The sequence below is a fragment of the Apteryx mantelli genome, chromosome 14 (assembly GCF_036417845.1).
Source record: "Apteryx mantelli isolate bAptMan1 chromosome 14, bAptMan1.hap1, whole genome shotgun sequence".
NCBI classification, from domain to species: Eukaryota; Metazoa; Chordata; class Aves; order Apterygiformes; family Apterygidae; genus Apteryx; species Apteryx mantelli.
Genome location: NC_089991.1, coordinates 17,792,734 through 17,813,280, shown reverse-complemented (window position 1 = coordinate 17,813,280; position 20,547 = coordinate 17,792,734). Strand labels below are relative to the sequence as shown.

At 38.3% G+C, this 20,547-nt stretch overlaps 1 protein-coding gene across 1 annotated transcript in view; it reads right to left on the bottom strand.

The window, feature by feature from the left end:
* TENM2 (teneurin transmembrane protein 2) overlaps positions 1-20,547 on the bottom strand; it is a 544,540-nt gene that overhangs the window by 117,630 nt on the left and 406,363 nt on the right. The window contains exons 7-8 of the mRNA XM_067304576.1: positions 14,898-15,020; positions 4,482-4,687 (exon numbers count right to left, since the gene is read on the bottom strand). Coding sequence (XP_067160677.1) covers positions 4,482-4,687; positions 14,898-15,020 — 329 coding nt within the window. The remainder of the gene's footprint in view (positions 1-4,481; positions 4,688-14,897; positions 15,021-20,547) is intronic.

Genomic DNA, 20,547 nt, shown 5'->3' with positions numbered 1-20,547 from the left:
CAAATTCCAAATTAACATCTTCAGTGAGTTTACTTTTACTACACTTGGCATCACAAACCCTGCTGAATATTTACATTTACAAGCCTAAATCTCAAGTTATGTCTTTTTTTAGGCAATTTGTTTTTTGAATTTCTCCATTCAGTGTTTCTTATCCTCCTGTTACGTATTTTGAACACATGGCTACTTTCTTTTTCCAGCAACCATGGGGAAACAGCAAAATGGTTTTGGAACTTTACATACATAGTGGTGTCTACACTGCACAGTGCCATCCATAGAGTAAAGATCTACTGAGCCAGGCTGGATACAGGCACTGAACGAGTTCTGAAAGCATGCAGAAGCAAACAGAGCTTGAAGGGTTCAAAACTGGGAACATAGAAAGACTATATAATCTTTATTTTTTCTTAGCTTTGAAACTACTTGCATGCCCACATAAAATCCCTAATAGTGTTTGAAATCAGGAACTGAAAAGAAAGATTTCCCAGAGATCTTATTTTAAAAAGAAAACACAAAAAATTAGTTCTTCATAAAATCCAGTTTGTAGATTATTCATTAAAATACAACCATGAAACATCTGATACCCACACTGACAGCCAGTCAGTTTGTTTTGACACTGGAATGTGCGTGTTGAATGTGACACAACACAGCTGATACAAAGCAGCGCAATATTCAGTAATAACAGTGCAATCACCATCGCAGAACTTCTGAGAGATGAGAGCACTGAAATGTGTATGAGCTGCAGCTAAGCAAGGAAAAACTGAAGCTCTTCAGCTATTCATGTTATTTCAGACAAAGTCAGTCCCAGTTCTACATGAAAAAAGTTTTCATTCTGACCTATGAAAAGTTTATAAATATAAGACACACTGCTGGAAACAAAAGCAGTACAACTCCGTGCATTGCCTTCTCCAGGCATTGTAGTGATGCTTCTATAAGATTGCTTTTTTCATGCCATCATTTGGAATATTCTACCAATATGTTGCTATATCATAGTTGCTGTAATCTCTGCATACTCGTTTCACACATTGTTTGGCATGTCCACTGTTTCTATACATTACCACTTTTATTCATTTGGCTATCTTCTACTAATTTCCTATTGATCATTTAAGCCTGCAATGCGTATTTTGTTATTTGTATGTAGTACCACACAGGCTGGAAGAATCTTGCTTGAAAACAATGTACTGCTGTTTCTAATCCACTTGCCACTCAAAACTGCATTTTTACCTCTCCTCTGGAGTGCCCTTCCCTATGCACATGGTGCACAAGGCTGCTTCTAGACAAGTTTACAGCTACATCAGTTTGACTGACTAAACCAGGCATTTGGAATATTTGCTAAACAGTAATACTGAGAAGGTTAAATCTCAGCAGGGCTCGCAGACAGGAACTGCATCATGTTGTCTGAGGTTAATCATGTACCTAATTTGCTGATTATTGACTTGTTCCCACAAAGGATTTTACTTGGCCTGACATATCAGCACTGATCAGTGATGAACTGTCAAGTGAAGTTGTTCACTGCTTTATAGCTCATGTCCCTAACTTGCAGAAACAAGGTTTTTAAATTTCAATTTTAAAATATCATCTGGTGTCAACTTCAGACTATTTTCATTAATACAAAATTATTCTGCTTTTTTTCTGTCAGAACAAGGCTTCTCTTCACCAAGTCAGATATGCAACAGCTTTCTTTCCCCTAAAATTATTTCTCTTTGTAGCAGTGTGGCTGGATTTTGATTGCTAGGTACAAATGCAGCATTCTGCTGCTGAATCATCCTATTGAAAAGTGCAAGGACCCTGTCTGAATACGGGGAAATAATTTTGCAAACTGTACTGGTGGATTTCATTAACTCCAGTGATGGAAGAGGGCTGGCATTGCTTCCTCTAACTAAAGATTAGGAAAGAAGTTCTCTGAGGAGGAATCAGGCTCAGGAGGAGTTCATGGTTGCTACTTCTCATTATCTAAGTTAACATAAAGGTCATGAAATTTAGATCCAGTACATGTATGGTGTAGTGAAGGAAAAGAAGAGGAACTCTGTCTGATCATAGCCTCTCAGATGAGAACATCATAATGAAGCCTAGAACAAATACACTTGATCACAACAGAATAGAAATTAAAGTCCAGCTTGAATTAAATAAATATTTTATACTACCAGTTACTTCCAAATGGATTTCCTGCAAGAGACAAGGGCATATCTCCATCATCCCTTAGTCTTAACATGTATTTATAGCAAAATCTGACGATTGCTAGGGAGCTTGGGTTGCCCTAAGGCATTGTCTTCACTTTACAATCTATACTTTTGTTTGTTTTCCTGGACTAAATTGCTTCTTTTTTTTTTTTCATGGTTGCATGGCAGGGGGAGTGAGCACCAAAATTCTGAATTAAATGAGACATGCTCAATGAATTATGCCATTACCCCACTGAAATAGTTAAAAATCATACACATAATCTTGCTGTCAAGTCAACATATTGAAGCCTGAGAGCCAAAAGCAAAATGCTCTTAGGAAACATTCTCTCTAGAGATCTTTTATACTGCAAGGATTTCTGAAAGTAGTTGAAAATGATGCAACAGTCCAACAACCTCCCCAATTTATCTAGTCTTTGTACAAAACTTTGGGATGCTGCAAAATGTTATCCTTTTGTTGTATGAAGAACTGACTTCTTACCCTGCTTCTTTATTTGTGGTCTGCTGGTCTTTATTTCTACCTGGTCTGACATAGTCATTCAGTAACTCACATAACATTTTAAAACAACATATCACAAGAAGTCAATGGAGTTTGGGTAGTCATAAAGCTACCTGTTCACAGGAGTAGAGGTCATAAACCCATCATTAGGAGTAGAGTACTCTTAGGAACAGAGGTCATAAACACACGTAAACCTCTTCTCTCCTTTCCTCCCAGTTCTAGTTAAAGACCCTAGTTCTTAAATCAGACTATAGACAAGAGTGAGAGCCAAAGAACAAGAGGCAATACATGCTCATTCCACATCTTTGCCTCATGTCGGGAGGTAGATCAAAAACTCAGTTAATGTAAGTGTAGATTCCTACGCAAACTTCATTGGCTCACTGTACCTGAGTGTGGACAAATTTTGCTCAGCGTTTATATCTCCTTGCTGGCAGTAGAAACATACTCACCCTGTATGACAATATATAGCAGTGTAGTTAGGTTGAAGCTTCTGGGCTTTTAACTTAGATCATACATTTTAACCATGTATATACTTGCAATCTGTTTCGCCAAATGAAAAAAATTTGTACCAATTCTTTGCAAATCGGGACAAGGCATCTAGGAATGTTCAAGTGGAGCTTTCCCAAGAGGGACCTTAGAGTTCCAAGCCTGCTCTTCGGAAATCATGTATCAAGCAAAGCACTTTACGTGATAATTTTGGAACAAAGAATTGATTTTCAGCAGCAAAAATATGCGTGAAGGAAGGGTTCCTTCACAGAACTGGTTGCCATTTCTCCTTTACTTGCTCACTAAAGAATGGAGGCTCTTTTCTTTTAGCGTGTGAAACAGCAAAATATTATTTCTCATTACAATTCTAATCTAAGTAAACATGAATCTTTCCATTCACATTTAGGGGCTTTAAATATGGTTTAAAAAAAAGAAAAGAAAAGAAAAAAAAAGACCTATCTCTGTTCAATAAAATATGGCTTTATCTTCTAACTCCAAAGAAATCCAAGCACCCGATACACAGCCTAGAGGAAAAAGATACTTAAATTTGGTCTCACTAACTTTAAAGCTATTTTTATCTACAGCCCTTAGCTCTGTATTACAGGGTTACTGTAAAAACCTGGAGTTGGTGAGTTTTTCATCATTGTAACAGGTTAGAAATCAACAAGAATTGGGTTTCTCAACTGCAAGACTTGCCCAGCTTTCAAGCGAGATAATATACTAGCCATCGCCACTGAGGAAAAAATAGTAAAATCAAGCCTCTCAAACCCGTGACCACTATATTCTGCTCTCTGCTGCTGAGTAGCAGCAATACCAATCTGTTACATATCCCAGCAATGCTATTCCTGCCAACAGGCTGAGGTGTCAAAAACTTCTATAAAGTAAGGAAAGATATATCTGTGTTATCAAATCTAGCTTTAAATGCATTCCCATTGTCTACAATGCTTTCATACTGTAAGTCTGACCATCATCCCTCCTGGTGTACTTTTGACCGGTATACTGGTCAAACTGGATAAGTTTATCCCAGTTGATGCCAAGATTTCACCAGAAAACCGTGACTAACAAACTGAAAGAGCTATTTTAAAAAACTGACTGACAAGAACATTATCCCTGGTTATTCCTTTTAACAATGTACTGTTAAGATATGTAATACGCTAGGTATCTTAAAATCATGGCTTTCAATCAAATATCACAAATTAAGTAATTTCCATGATACTGCATGGAATCCATAACCTTAAGCTCCATAAGCTCAAACATAAATCTAACACAGATGCTACAAGCTTTTACATTTTGACATTTAACACCAACACACATTCATAAAATACCTGGGCATGTGATGGTGGGAGGCCTCTTCTTATATAAACACCAAAAAGAGCATCCTTCCCTAAGGATATGTTGAACTTCAGGAACTGTGGTTGGCTGATATGGATCTGAGACCGCCAAAATACTCCAGGGGGCACTTCTTGGGTGACCCTGCGGCCAACTTCTGCTTCTCCACTATCTATGCTGCTATTCCTAGTGACCCATGGTCCTATAAAATAAAAACATATAGATCAGATGAGATAACTGCTCTTAATACAGTTAATAATAATAATAATAGTGCCATTCAAGATGAACATTTGTTGCAATGCTACCTTTTAAATCAAACTTTAACTTTACTTTTTTATATGGATGCAATCTGCTTGCTCTTTCAATCAGTATGTAAGAATTCGTCCTTTATATTTGAATTAAGAAGGCTATCAACCTGTTTCTATGGAGCATCTGCGAACTTCTAATCCCTCTAACCCTTTATTTCTGTGATTGCTCTTTACTAATCAAATATAGTAGAGAGTCAATTAGGCAAATATAAAGCTCCCTGTGCTTTTTTCAGTTGCATCTTGTATGCAACCAAGATATAAAAAAAAAATCATCAGAAAGGTGAACTAAAGGGGTAATTTCAATCTAAATTCACTGATCGCAAATTTTTATTACTATTGTTTTATATAATAAAGTAGTCCAATAAACTCCAGGTCACAGACAAGAGAGCTCATATAAAAAATTAAATGCATAGAACAGGATTTAGAGAACAGCATCTGTACTCTAAGAAGCATCTTCTCATTCTTTAAAGAAAGTTACTACAGCCCAATGCACCGCCTTTTAAGTTCTCTCTGCCTCAAGCTGTGACCATCTACAAGTTTCTCTTTCCCCTGTGCACTACCATATTTGCTGTGGTTGAAATGCAGCATTTGATAGTTCTTCAGCATGCATTATTGAAGACAAGATACAAGACCTTTCTGGCTGAGTGCTCTGGCTTCCAGCCCAGGAAAAAGTCAGCTTTTAAAACATGGGGGAAATCTCTTCTGTTCAGCAGCTGAACAGGATAGTTCTGAGGTTACATATATTCTAAACATGGAGTGGAATAGGTAAAGAGTTGGTAGTGCTTTCAGGCTAAAGTGTATAGCAGTGTTTGATTTTGTGCCCCATATTCCCAAACAACATGGAGATTAATCCATTTTTACGTTATTACAATGGATACTATAAATATCAGAAAACCACAGAAAATATCTATAACAGTCACACAAATCTAAAGGTATCATTGATAACAAGGCTATTAATAAGCACTGGGTGGTAGTGTTACCTGTAATTCAAACTGCCAGTATTTGTTAAAAGCTCAGCTGCTTACTTCATGTTTTTGTCGTGGTATAACACTATTCTCAGTAAAAGATAGGTGTGGGAAGGATCTGCACATACCGCTGAAATATTTTCCACCACTTCATGAATGCAACAGGACGGCACAGATGACACATAATTCCAGCAGACAAGTACCATAACAGCTTTTCTATCTTGACTATCTTTAATTGAGAGAGCTACAATAGCATGGTTTCAATTTCAGATTCCAAATTATCTGTTAGCAGCACTTACACTTGCAGATAATGAAACAGATATTATATTGGCAGTGTCTTGAAATGGCAAAAAATGCTCTGAATACCAACTGTTAAGTAGTTTTTAATAAGTTGTTTGTTTTTTCATTTTCTATGTTAACGGGTCTACAACAATATCATGGCACTAACAAAAAAACAAAAGCAGAAGAAGCTGCAAAGATGGGCAGCAAAGAAAGGAAAAATGGTTGAGAATGGCAGTTGACATACCTATAGAGCTGTCCATGAAATGCAGACCTATCAGCCACATGCAGACAAGTAATGTTTCATAAAAAATATGTGATTTCATTTCAAATTGATTAATGCAACAGAGGATCTCAAAGTTCATGCCTCAATGAAGTAAGGAATCATCTCACTAGAGTTTAAATTAGTCCTTAACCACATAAATTGGAAAACGAGGTACAGAAAACTTAAAATCACCTGGTCAGTGTTGTACTGAGTGGCAGAGCTGGGAAGTCAACCTAAGAGTGAGGGATCCATCTTCTCCTTTGAGCACAACATTCACTACATTTCACATTTTCAAGCCATCATAGTAAATGATGCACTTTTTCTACATTCTTAAAAAATGTCCTGTAAATTATTTCTTTGGAAGCAGACTGTGCATACTTAAATGTATGCTGCATGTAATCTCTGAACAGACTCCTTGACACACCCTGAAAACCCTTATTTTCCAGAAGCAATAAATCCACAGTTATAGTGAACCATTCAAAGAAGAAGCTGTGTTGGTCAACGCTCTAATGTCATTTCCAGTAGTATTACAGTAGACATTTTTATTATGATAAAAGATGTAAAGAATAAAAGTGAGAAGAATTATTAGCAGGCCTATGCCTCTTCCAGTATTCTGACTCAGTTCACAGACTCCTTACACTTATCGCAGAATTATCTGAGTTATGTATTTTTGAGCTTGGATCCTACAACAAAGCTGTTTCAGTCCACTGAAGCTAGTGAAAGGCTTTGACATAAAGAAACCAGTAAATGTGCTCTATTTCTGAAAGCCAAACGTTGTAAAATGGATGTGAGTTTGGAACTCAGAACTGTCTCCGAGTGTTAGGGAGCCCTGCATGTTGGAACCAGCTTCTCTTCTTGTTTTGTCTCTTTTTAAACAATATTTTATTTATCTAATTCTAGCATTCAATAGTGGTCGTGCAGATTTAGAGATATGGCTTGGATGAGTAGCATGAATCTCATATGCCAACTAGCTAAATAATAACTAGCTTATAGGTCCATATACCTCTCATCAAAAACATATACATCAGGGCTACTGAGTTCTGCAACTGCTTCTAACGTGAAAAATAGCCTATGCCACAGAACAAGTTATAAAAGAAAGAATCCTTGTTAGCACGCTTTCAAAAGTGACATGGTGTTAGAATGCCTTTCTGCTTACATATGCTTTACAAATTACTGAGTCACATATTTTTATCACATCAAATAGAAATTAATTCTGAATATTGCTTCAGCCATTGTACCTCAATTTTACCCAGTGCAGCAAGCTTAGTGAGCATGCAAACTGTAAGATCACCACAGTTTCTGTTGGAGATGATGGTTTCAGTGGCTATTAAAGCAGCTCACAAACACCACCACGAAAAATAGAAAAGAATTATGGTTTTGAGTCATCAATGCCTTTTGCTAATAACATTTGCTTCCAAGTCAGCTGAGTCTAAATTCCCTAGAGTTGTAACTTTTCAAGTAAATCTAACTCCTACTATTAATAAAAGACAAACCTTCCATGAAGGCTCAAATTTTAGCACTTTTGGTTGAATTCAGCCTTAGCCTCCTTCTGCCTTCCAAAAATCTGTTTTGTATTCCTAAGTGAGAAAGTGTAATTTTCAAGAGTCAAGAATTATCAAACCTATCAGGTACACTAAAATGAGAAAAATTATTCCAGTTGTCAGGAGAACTAGAGCTATTTTAATACTATGTCAGCACTTACCTTACAGGTAAATGAATATATTGGATGTCAACCTTTCCTAATGAAAGGTTATTAGAAAAAGACCTTTCTTTTATTTTTCTCAGGAAAATTATTAAGTAATTAGCTTTAAAATTGGTGAAAACAGCAGATCAGACTATTGAATTTTTAATTAACACGATCTGCCTATAGACATGATTCAGGTTCCTAATACTGAAATTATTCATTTCAGTTTGGCATCTCCCCATAGGTGCTTTTTTTGCTCTACTATATAAGATGACCTGGTTTCTAGTTGCCCAAACCACTCCTTCTGGTACACTTCATTGTCTCCGGAAACTCTGCTTCGCAAGAGAACTGAGACAGCTGTAGGGATTCAACACAGAAGACGATTTTAAGAACAGTTTAGATGAACATCTATCACGAGTGGTTAAGACACACTTACCCTACAATAAAGCAAGGACTGGATGGCTGACCCCTAATTTTCAAGTCTGTATTTTTCCAGTAGAGCTGATCTCTGCTCTGCGCCCAGCCCATGACACGTGTAAGAAACTTAGCTGCTGCCTCCAATATGTCAAAAAAGATCTGTATTTCTTGTTTAAGGATACAAAACAAGACATATCCTGTTTTTACGGCTCTACACTATAATGCTGAAGTAACACAATTTAGAAATGCTTGAAGTTATAATACATAAGAAGCTTTATGTTTGCAAGCTTAACAAACTTCTTATAAAACTTTAAGTCCAGCAAGCAAGGTGAGCTTTTAAACCCCTGAAGATTATATTCAATTGAAGATTATATTGAATCATATTCTCTTAAAAATAACTGCTACAGGTGCAAGGAAATGATTAATACTTGTACCTACATATCTACATAAATATGGGACATTTGTAGAAAAGCAGCACGATCTCTTCATTATTACTGATGCAAATTGCTGTTAATTTCAGACAGGCAAAGCCTCTGGAATATGGCTTTGTAAATTCATGCTGAGTTATTCTCTCACTGGTATGAGAAACAAAACTAGTGAGAGCACTTCAGTTCTCCTCCTCGCTTTGCCACAGCCTGCGCACACAAGTTGATCATGATCTTTATGATCTCAGATGACTACTCATAAAACAGGAATAGCAATACTGATATATTAGAAATTCTCACCTTGGAGATGAGTGATGCAGAGCAGTCACATTAAAAATACTACAGGAGGTGTCTCAATACTGTCCTCTCCATGTTCCTTCCTCCCCAAGTTAGAAATACAGAAGTGAAATGCAAAATAGATATGACCACTTAACCTCCTCTTAGTCAACAGGCTAAAGATTCATCAAGTTTACTTTATTTCTAAACCTGAAAAGCAGAGGAACATCATCCCAACTTTGTATCTGCAACAGCTTACTTTGCACTAAGACCTTCACTTAGAAACCCTGTCCCTCGAGATTTTTGTAAGTAAACTTCATAACATTTTTATAGTTTCCTTCCATCTTTACCTCCTAATGTAAAGAGTGCATATTTCCACCTGACTCTCTCCTTCCAGCTATTTTTAGAAGATTTTCCATTTTGATGGACCACTGCAGTTCATACCCAAAGACCATCAACTGCATTTAAGTGAAGTTACAGATGTGACAAACTGACAGATCTGGGAAGAAAGAGTAACCCAAAGAACTCATACTATCGTGAGCAAATAAATCTCAGTATCATCATCTCAGCTGTGGTTTTATCTGTCTATCTCGTAAATCCGTGGGTATTTAATTTTTTTTTTCTGTGATTTTCTCTCTATAAACCTCCACAAAAGAGGCTTTAAAAGCATACTTCTTCATCTTACCCAGGGGAGCCATTTCAATCTCTCCATCAAACATATATTTATCAACTAAATAACACTTATTAATTTAAACTGCTGTGTTATTTACCCAGTTGAATTACTATTTTGGCATATACATTTGAAAAGACTGTTTTAGCACTCAAGTATATTTGCTGTTGAAGCTCTCAGATAGGCAACACACGGCAACAGCAATGCAAAGTCCCCCATGCTAACTTGTTAGGAGGCCTCACCTTTGAGCTGGAGAACAGTTTCAGGGTGGCAGTTGACAGGACATGCTCACTCAACCTTTCACTTAACTAATGGCAAGTGGTGTCAGCTACGGAGGCAGAACTGTATCTAGACTGAAACCACATTTACTTGGGTTTTATATTCTCCTCTCCCATACCATAATTAAAATTAAAAAAAAAAGAAAAGAGAAATCTGGCTACCAGCAGTGTCACACTACAGACATCACATTTAAATAGCAATTAACTACAGCGCTTTGACTGTGTGTCTTTATAATGGAGATTGCTGCAAATTGTGTCTTGATAATACTCTTGAAACATATCTAGCAGAACAACTCTTCCAAAGGATCCAAACTGAGTTACCATGATAATTCATGTAATTTCAAAATAAATACAAAGAATAAATAACACCAATGTTGGTATAAGAGCATTCTCTTTCACTTCTCTTCCTGTACCTCTTCATGCACCTTTCCACTTATTACCAAGTCTCTGCTTCAAACATAGCTTTCTTTCTCTTTTCACCTAATTTACTTCTGTTGTTGCTGTTTGTTGTACTGTTAGGAATTTTCACTGTTGACTCAGAATTCCAAAGATACCTATGGTACAGCTGTTTAAAGGAAACTATTCAATATAAAAATACACTTCACTGTCTTTCTGCTGAAAAACAAAGCATGGGAATTACTGTGCTAGCTTGATTTTATCCTCAGGTAAATTTGCTCTTCATATGACCAGACACATCTTATGGTTTCAGAAAGAGGAAAAAAAAGGAAAAAATATTTTTTACTACACAAATCTTTTCAGTAGAAAAATCAGTGCAATGAACTGTTATCTTAGTGATCACTTCCTATATGAACTTGTGTCTCAAAATATCTACTGCTAATACACGAGTGCCCTAGAACGCAACTGAAAACCAGATACTTTTGCAATGTGTAAAATAGATTGACTGCTGATGCAAAACTAACTCTCACAGCTATAATAACATAAAAAGCCAGGAAATGAGGGTTTGTCTGGAGAAGCTGCTATGACACATCTTGAACTTCAGTTATGCTGAAGATGCTACGGTAATAACGAGCTCTACTTTGTGCCGTGAGGAGGAAGGAAGTTTCTGAATTTGTATAAGCTTTCAGGAGTCCATCAGAACAGCTCCAAGCTGGCTCCTGCAAACAAATCAACATCCCAAGTTCATCGGTCAGTATGCCACATTTCCACGGCAACTTGGGGCTGAATTCAGTAACTGGAAACAAGTGGGTTTTGTGGCACTTCAGTACTCCACCATTTGATTAGGAACAACTCAACTGTAATTATGTTTTCTAAATCCACATTCTATGAAGAACTTAGGAAAATATCTTACAAGCTGTAGATAAACCTGGATCCAGCTGGTCAATCCAAAGAGACCAACAAAGAGACTGGATTATGTAAGTATCAGCAAACAGATTCAAATCCACCTTTTACAATTATTCAGTATATTGATAATAACCAAACTGATCTTTCAGGTCTACAATACTTGGCCGTAATTGTCTTTGGTGTCTTTTAAAATGCTTGTTTCTAGATTCAGAGACCACAATCTCTTACTGTGTTTTTCAGCTTTATACAACCTTACTGTAACAAATAATCAAGTTAAAAAAATAGTAAATCAAGTCTAAATTTTTTTTTGTTATAGTAGAAAATCTGCCAAAGTTTGGAGCTAATGCACCGAAGACAGTAAGTCATAAAGAAAAATAAAAAAAGTCTACACTGAAGCATTCTTTACTCAGATTTTTAGGTGGAGTTAGTTTGGATAATTCCACATGAATTGCAGGAGCTTATCTCAGATGTCCTCTGGAATGATTAAAGTTGACTTTTATAGTATATTCTGTCAATTAGAAAGGAAATGGCACATGGCTAGTCACATACTTTATGGAAATACGTGTCTAGCCTACTATATGCTTTTAAATTTAAGACATACTTTTGGCACAGACTTACAGAATCTAGGCACAGAGAAGCACCATAAGATCATCTAATTCACTTCTTCATGAAGAACGGATTATTCCCAAACATGCTGTTACTTTATTTTGGTGTTTTCTTTCCTAATCTAGGTTTAATTACAACAAAATGTTAACACTATTCTTATGCAACTGTCACAGGTCATCAGTCCAAGAAAGTTTTTTTAATGTCATTTCTGTCTATATCATCCCTGTAGCTATTCTGTAATTCCAACACAGTGCCAACTTTGTTTTTAATGTACTATGAAGGAATCCTACATTACCACTTGATTAAGAACAGTTTTGTTGTTGTTGTTGTATTTTTTTTTTTTTTTTTACTTTTGTCTCTTAATCTATCTCTAGTTCAGCCTCAAGGCCAGAAAAGACATTTCCTGCTTTGTTTATAGTCAGACGATGGTAGACTTGTACTACAGCAGCATTGAGGATTTTTCTACCCATTGCACTTGCCTACTCCTTTCAGATGTCTCCTGTATCAGTGAGATACAGCGTGTAGTTACCTGCAATTGTGTTATCTTAATAGTGAATTTTGGTTTCATTCAGATAGGGAAATATATTAATAAAGTAATTTGCATTCCTCTTAAAGTGCAGTTTTATTATTCCGTAACAGAATTTAGTCTCATAATAAGAAACAAGCAGTTCAAATTGAAATATCTGCTTTTTTTTTTCCCTCCAAATTGCTCTACTTCAAAATGCCTCGCTTGCTGAGTAGGCACAGCTTGCTTTTAAGTGGCCATTTGCAGTCTAAGGGTTAAAGGTTTCTTTGGGAGACCCATGTTTTGAAAAGAATGGCTTCATCCTGAGTCATGTCAATTATAAAAAGGTCACTCTCCACAGCCAGAGAGCTGAGCCCTGAAATGGCTGTTGTGTTAAAAGCTGTCAGAGACTTTCCTGAAAACTGTTTGGATAGCAATATTAACTTGAACATAATAAAGGGAAAGGTGAGATAGAAAAACTTTTCACCCTTCCCTGCTATGAGAATTTTTAGCTATTCCTTACATTCATCCAAACCTGTTATTCGCATTATTCCATAGTGGAAGACTACTTCCCTAAATATTATCCCTCCTCCCCCCCATCAAATTATTAGCATTTCAGCAACCTTCTATAAAATGTCAGAAGAACAGTGAAACTTTTCCATTTTCCAGTGGGTTCTGAAAAAACCTAACTGCAGCAATTTAAGACATAACTAGCAACTCTGTCTCCTCATCTCATCCACAGGAGGTTACCACTCCCCAAATAGCCGCCACCTCAGCCTCTTCGAAAGTGCAAAGCTAATGCAGTGGGGTTGGCATAAACTGCCAAGATTTGCAGGAAGCGCCCCAGCAGATGAGCACATTCCAGCTCAACAGTCCTGCTGCCCTGTACTTGCAGGGATAGCAGCAAAAAGCTGCAGGGGAGGGAATTTGGAAATGTGTTAAATACGGCAGTTGTCTGCTAAGTGACCATAATTGAAGTCCTGAGCTCTTCAGGTTCTGGCTTAAAATCACAGGGTCTCTCACCTGTGCCCAGGCTGGCAGAAGTTCAGCAGTGACACACACACGCTGCCTTGTACTCAGTGATGCGCCGATTTTGCACAGTTCCACCTACAGTCAGTCAACAGCTGAAAGTCAGGCCAACCAGCCACTGTCCGAAAATCTACAGTTGTTTGCCACCACTGGGATGTCGAGTTTTAACGAAAGGAGACCAAAATTAGCCCCTTTACTGAATATACAAAGAAGCTGAGGTGCAGCAACATCGTTTATTGAAAACAAAAACAAACCCGTAATTTGTAAAAGGAACGGGCACTTCAAAGAACTGAACTCAAGCTTTCTTTCCCAGCTCCATTTAATTGAAATTTTAAATTTTCCAGTACATCAGTACATGCGAGTATACTGTGTTAGCAGTTGTTTCTACCACTTCCTTCAGGGATGAACAAGTCTAACCCAAAGCATAGGTCCAGAGAGCCAGATGATGTTCAGCTGTAAACAAAACACTTTTGTTGACTAATGTCTAGTGCTTTTACTTCTCTTCTGTTTCAGTCACCCCATCCCAGATTCACAGTAAAGCCTTGGTGCTTTGAATAATCAACAGTTATGTTCTGTCTTGTTATTAACAAAATTCTGGTAAAAAATAAGAAAAGTCCTATCACAATGTAGCAAAGAAAACTCCCGAACTTCATCATGAAAAAGTGTTAAATTAAAATCATTAAAATCCCTTTTACGAAATAAAAATTCTCTGTATTTTTAATATTCTTAGTTTAAGAAAGTATTTCTGTTTTAATACTTTTGCTCATTCTTCTCATTACTCCACCTCATCTGTCCTCCTCCACTGGCACATATTTTTTCTTTTGGAAAAAAATTTCATACATTTTTTACGTTGCTCTTATTAACATTACAGGATAGATTATTTACTATGGGTCAAATTCTGCTGTCGTTGCTCATGCAGCATTACCAGTGTTTTCAACTAACATTATAGCTGAGAGAGAAAAAAAAACAGGGATTTGGTCCTGGCTGGAAGCCAAAGTTTTTGATTTCCCCCAGGCAGAACAGGGTATTTCTCCCACAAGTCGAGCTTTTTCCTCTTTCTGAGACATCTCTAAGCAAAACCTGGAAACAGTATATATTAAAACCATCAAAATGTACGTGCATATTTTGATGGAGCACCTCTTCATTAGTAGATGATGTTGCAGAATTTACCAGATTTTAGGCACTAATGCAGAGAGGGGCAGAGTCAGAATAGTTGCACCCTGACAGTGAACCAGCACTGATGCCCTCCTGCAGAATGCAGAAAGCAATACCGCTAAAGAGAGCTGTAAAAAAAGAGTTGGCATACATCTCGGTGCAAGTGCAAATACCAAAACCTGCACGGTGAACTAAACGCGGCTGGAAGAGCGGAGCCCCGGCGGGCGAGGGCTGCAGCGCAAGCTCACCTCTGCCTCCCGACGGCCCGGCGGCCGCCTCGGCGGGCCCCGGCGCGCCGCCTCTCACGCCGTTGTTGAAGGTGTGTCCGTCCGCGGGCTGCAGCTGCCAGTTCAGGCCGAGCAGGTGCATTGCTGCAAGAGATACAAAGTCGGGAAAAATCAATACGCAGGACACGGACAAAGATGTTCAGGAAGAGACTACAGCTATTTTCAGTTAAGCATCTAGATGAAAATACTGTAGAGCAGCTTGTCTTGGAGGCATGTTAGTATGCTTTAAAAAAAAACAAAAAAGACTCATATGAATTTATTTTATTATTGCTCAGTAACCAGATCTTCTAAACTGCAGAAACGCAAAAGGAAAAAATGCTCATATACTGGTGTATCAAAAGAGAGGCAAGCATTTGGTTCGGGCTTTGGCATCATGCCCTAACCTTTCTGATTCACAAATTAAAGAAGGATATCTTCTTTGAAACAAAACATTACTGCAAATACTAGTTCAAAGTTTATTTAAATTACTTGTGATAATTTATATGTTGATTACAAAATTAGCTTTAGCCCTATATACACTAATGACATTTTAATTCAATTATTTTGTGTTTATTATAACTTATTTAAATCATCATTTCCAACAGCTTTTGTCTTAAATTTGTAGCTTAAACTGTCTTGACAAATCCAGGTCTTTGCCAGCCCTTTGGCCTCACATTTTTTTATACTGCAGTGCCTGAAACTCTCCTGTCCGGCCACGCGGCGCAGAGGCTGGCACCTCCCGGCAGAGCTCGCCGGCTGCGCAGGGCCGGCGGTTCCTCGCGGCTGGACACCGGGCGTGCGTGGCGCTGTACGGAGCGGCCGGGGAGCTGAGCCTGGCGCTCGCCCGCATGGAGCTGGAGAAGGGCCGCAGCAGCGCCCCGCGAGCGCGGGAGTTAGAGGCACCGCAGCCGGGGCTCACTGAGCAAGTGCTGTGCATAATGCGTGAGACTTGGCAGGTCTGAATCACTCGGCTGCTGGCACAGGGATTTATGTGCATCTTCACCTTGTATAAACAGAAACTACCTGAATATATCTCCATACTTTCATCATATTTTCTCTATGGCATCTTCCCAGTACAGAGGAAAGCTGGGGAGGGGGTGGAAAGAGCCCACAGAGCTGTTTTTATTTACTTTATGTGCACCATCACCACTCATCCTGTTTATATAGCTTGCCCCTACCACAGAGAACAGCACTTTCAGTTATATACTATATGGTGTTAGAAGGGATACACTGTCATTTTAGGAGAAGAAAATATCAACAATATAATTATGGGCATCCTTATAATTGTTCACTTCTACAATGTCAGATCTGCTTAAGATCAGCAGATATTTTGCATCTAGTTAAAGCATCTGTAGAAGAACTGGTGCAGTCACAAATGCACTGACAGCAGCCCCACAGCTAAACATTCAGACATCAAATATCAGGCAAAGGCAAAGGCAAAGAATTATCACAGGAATTGCAACTTACTGTCCTTGAGACATCACTCAGATAATCTATCTCCGAACACAGGGAATCTATTTTGGTGTGACTCATTCATGTGCCTATTCTAAAAACCAACAACAACAACAACCAGCTCCCCCCCACACCCCCTTAAAATCCCCCCAAATCCATCTATCCCAAATCCTGGAAGCCTCTCAGCACATAATCTATACAGAGTTTAGCCTCCATATTTTTGAGAGAAGCAGCTCAGAAGCCAGACACCCTTCGTAACATCGCCTTCCCCTGTACATACCTATGGGCCCAGCAGATGCCTAAGAATAGTAACTAAAACCTGGAGACATTTTGTGTGAATGCAGTTGCCAAAAAACACAGATTTTGTATTAATGCTGAATTTGCAAATTTTTTTCTATTAGGACAAAAATAATACATTAAAGTAACTGGCATTTTAAAAAATGCTAAGCGTGAACCTGAAAATTATGTTTTGTTGAGAAATTACTCAACTTCCATTTCTAGAGAATGTTTAGAATTCCTGGAAAACATACAAAAATTTTATGGGAGATCAAATGTTTTATTCAATTACAACTTTTTTGTTTTGACAAAACAAACGTTTTAGAAGGTATTTTGGTCTTGTCTCAGGCAATTAACTTTCTTTTCAGTATGGCAAAGAAACTGAAAAAATTATTCATAAAGCTCAAATGACAAGCAAGTCTGCTACAGCCTCTCCGCAGCAGGCGCGGGGCGCGAGCGGCGCGGGGTCGTGCGAGGGCCTCGGGGACGCCGGGAGCCGAGCAGCGGTGTGGCAGGCTTGTGCTGTCGGCAAGTCCCGCGCAGGGGGCAGGAGGGGCTCCAGGCACTGTTCATCTGGACCACTCCCTTAAGCAAGGAATGAATAAAAATGAAGTGGATATCAGAGCCTCAAAATAAAAACAAGTTATAGAGGAGAATTAGACTTGTGTGTTTTATGCTCTCAGGGTGTCTATACAAAGTTGCAATTATTTTTCTTTATTGCAAGTATAACCACAAATGTAGGTCATGAAGAGATGAAAGTCTGTTGCTTCAAGTAGGAATCCTTCCATACAACAAAGAGATAAGGAAATCATAACTAATGGTCTGTCCAAGAGAATTATAGCTGCTAACTAGGTAAATTCAGACAAGGAATTAAAAAAGATCATATTAACATGATATTAAGACAAACTTTGATCCATCTGCTTCCAAGTATGCCATGATTTCATTAATAACTCTGCTGCTCTGTGTTTTAATCATAGATGCACATTAGGTAGGAGCAATTAGAGCTCCTTCCTAACAGGCCAGGGATTTGCATGTCTGCTATAGCTCCCTACAGAGACAGAGAGAAGATGACAAATCTCCTGCACAGCTCACGTATCCATCAACTTGATCTACAAACTTCCACTAAGACAAGTGAAGTCACAGGCATGAGGCACGTTCCTCTCCTACCAAGAATACAAAAAGAAAAGTGTGTCGCGGGGGCCTGAGGGGAAAGCTCTGGGTTTGTACTGCGTATCGCAAACCTGAAGAGCAGCACAGCAGTGAGAACAAGGAGCTACCTAGTCTCTCCTGCTTCAAAATGCTGTGAGATGGTAAATTTATATGATTAACCTTTTGTACTGTTAATCAAACAAAAATGCCTCCAGCAAAGGAATAAGCAGAAGCCCATTTAATTAGAAACATGGGGATCTGCTCAGAAGTTGAGCACATGCATCAGAGGAGAAATTTGAGGTAGTAAATTTGTGTTCGCTTCCTATTTGTTCTATTGTGGTTTTTTTTGAAACTACAGCTTAAGAACCTGTGACGTTCTGGCTTTGCCTTCTTCCCCAAACACACTCTTTTACCAGATATTGCAGTACAGGCTGTATTTTCTCTTATGGATATTCACCAGCCAACTGAGTTAGGATCCATATGCTCAAAAACACACCTAGGTCTGGCCGTCTCTGACTCTGGCCTGTCAGTGACTGATCTGAAACACCAAAAAAGTGCCAATTTACCCCTTATGTATACAGTGTATTCATAAATTATGTTGTACCAAGAACATAGGTATGTTTTGCAGTTATTTATTTAGATCCGTTCACTTTTTTCTCAACATTTAAGCACATTTTCTAAGTTCTTGTTTTGAATACTTTATTTTTAAACACTGAGCTTATCAGAATTTATCTGGTTCATTTAACATTGATCAAGGATCTTGGGATGGTGAATTGTGTATTAGTATGCTCTAAAAACTGAGAATACAGAAACAATGAATTTTGAAGTAAAATCTGTGAAATTTAGGTAAGAAAAAAATAGTCAACCTCTTCCCCTGCAATACACACACAAACAGAGGAAAAAAACCACACCTAAAAAATAAAAGCTAAACTTGCATATACATCAAGAACAAGAGCAGAGAACTAGTCTACCACTAAAGACCTATCAAGTGTCAATCTAAGACTTACATAAGACAGAGTTTGCCAGAATGAATCACACATTATTTTAGAAATCCCAAAAGGTCTACAAGTCTACAGAAAAAATAACAAAGCTTCTGTGAACGTTCTCTAGGACTCCATAGTGTCCCAAATTTCTCTTTTGCTCAGTCTTTTCTTTGTTTGGCCATAACCCCTATGTCACTCCATTCACAGTTTAACCTAATGGACAATGGTGTCCAAGCTCAGAAAGCTCTCCTTCCTCTCTCTGTGTTCTCCTGACCATCCTAGACCATGTATTTTTAAAAGTCAATACCTTTGGACTCTCCATTTGCTAAAGATCTCCCAGTGCTACAATGCAGCGTCTGTCAACAGGCAGGATACAATCAGCTTTTGCATTTAGCCCTTTATGTTATGGCATTCCTTCTTAAAGGGAGGTCTATGCAGATTAGTGATTCACCATTTTTCCCATTCCTACTCCATCTTCCCAGTTGAAGTCTGGGAGATACGCAGCACTTGCTTGTCTAGAAAATTCAGTATTCTCTACTGAAGGCAAAGGAAGGAAGTTTATAAAAGTAACCAGAATTCAGAATGTTTCCTTATATTAATTTTCCAAGCTGCCATTCTTACTAAACAGCTCTCAAGCCTAAGCGTCATCCTAAATTAGTGTCATCCAAAACTATCCCATCAAACTATGCTCTCACTTTGTCAGGATATATCTAGTCATGTTATTCTGTTTAATTGCAGCAGGCCAGCTGGTGTCGTAGGTGTTTTACAGATGCTGACACCATCCTTTGCTCAGGTAAGTCTGCTGGCCAGCCTCCAACTGCGTTTGCAGAGGGAAGAAGGCAAGCACTGCCAGTTTGCAGCTAGAGAAGAGTATGGGACTTCTTGTGTCAAACGATGAATAGGGCACTTGTCCCAACGGTAGCTGCTGAACCCAAGGACCTCGCCTCACAGTTATGCTAAGCCTCTTCACAGTCTATCACCAGCAGAAAGGGACCATGGTTCCTGGAAGTTCTAATCTGTAATTCCTCCAGTTTAATGTAAGTTAAAGTGCTTGAAAAATCATTACCAAAACATGAGACTTTGTTACTTAAGGAAAATAACCCTAAAATAATCAGTGAGAATGAATATCACCTTTTCTTGCTGGAGAAACAAGGGTGCATCTCCTAAAATATAGGCCTAACCACAGAACTCTATATTCTTTCTTGTTCCTTGTCATTCTTCCAAAGTAACATAGTGAAAGAGTTTATTAACAGACAATAGAATGTTTTTGGTTCCATTGTGGTCCCTTCAAAAAAAATCAAAGATAAATGCTAGTTACATGTAAATATCAAAAACAGAAACTTGTTTGATGACTACTGGGAACATGTTGCTGTCACATGTGGCTTTGTTATGCAAGCCGAGAAGAAACAAACACACCAGGCTGTGAGACACCTAGTGTGACTGTAATAAGTATGCCAGAGTCCTTCTGAGGATATTTGAGAGATCTCAGTGAAATTCATCACGTTCCCCTGCCATTTTCCAAAGGCAAAACAAAAGCCATGGCTTGCTGGGTGGGCGTCTGCTATTTGTGCTATATTACCTACAGGATAGTTTAAAGTCATATTTCAAAAAGGTCTATCATTTGATATGATAGAGTTGCAAATGGAAAAGAGGCTGTGCAGCACAGTGATGAAGTCTGCTACTGACACTGCATTATTCAAAGTGAGGGCTGACTGGGAACTGCATAAGGACTTTATGAGACTGGAGAAAAGGAATCCTAACTCCATATATAA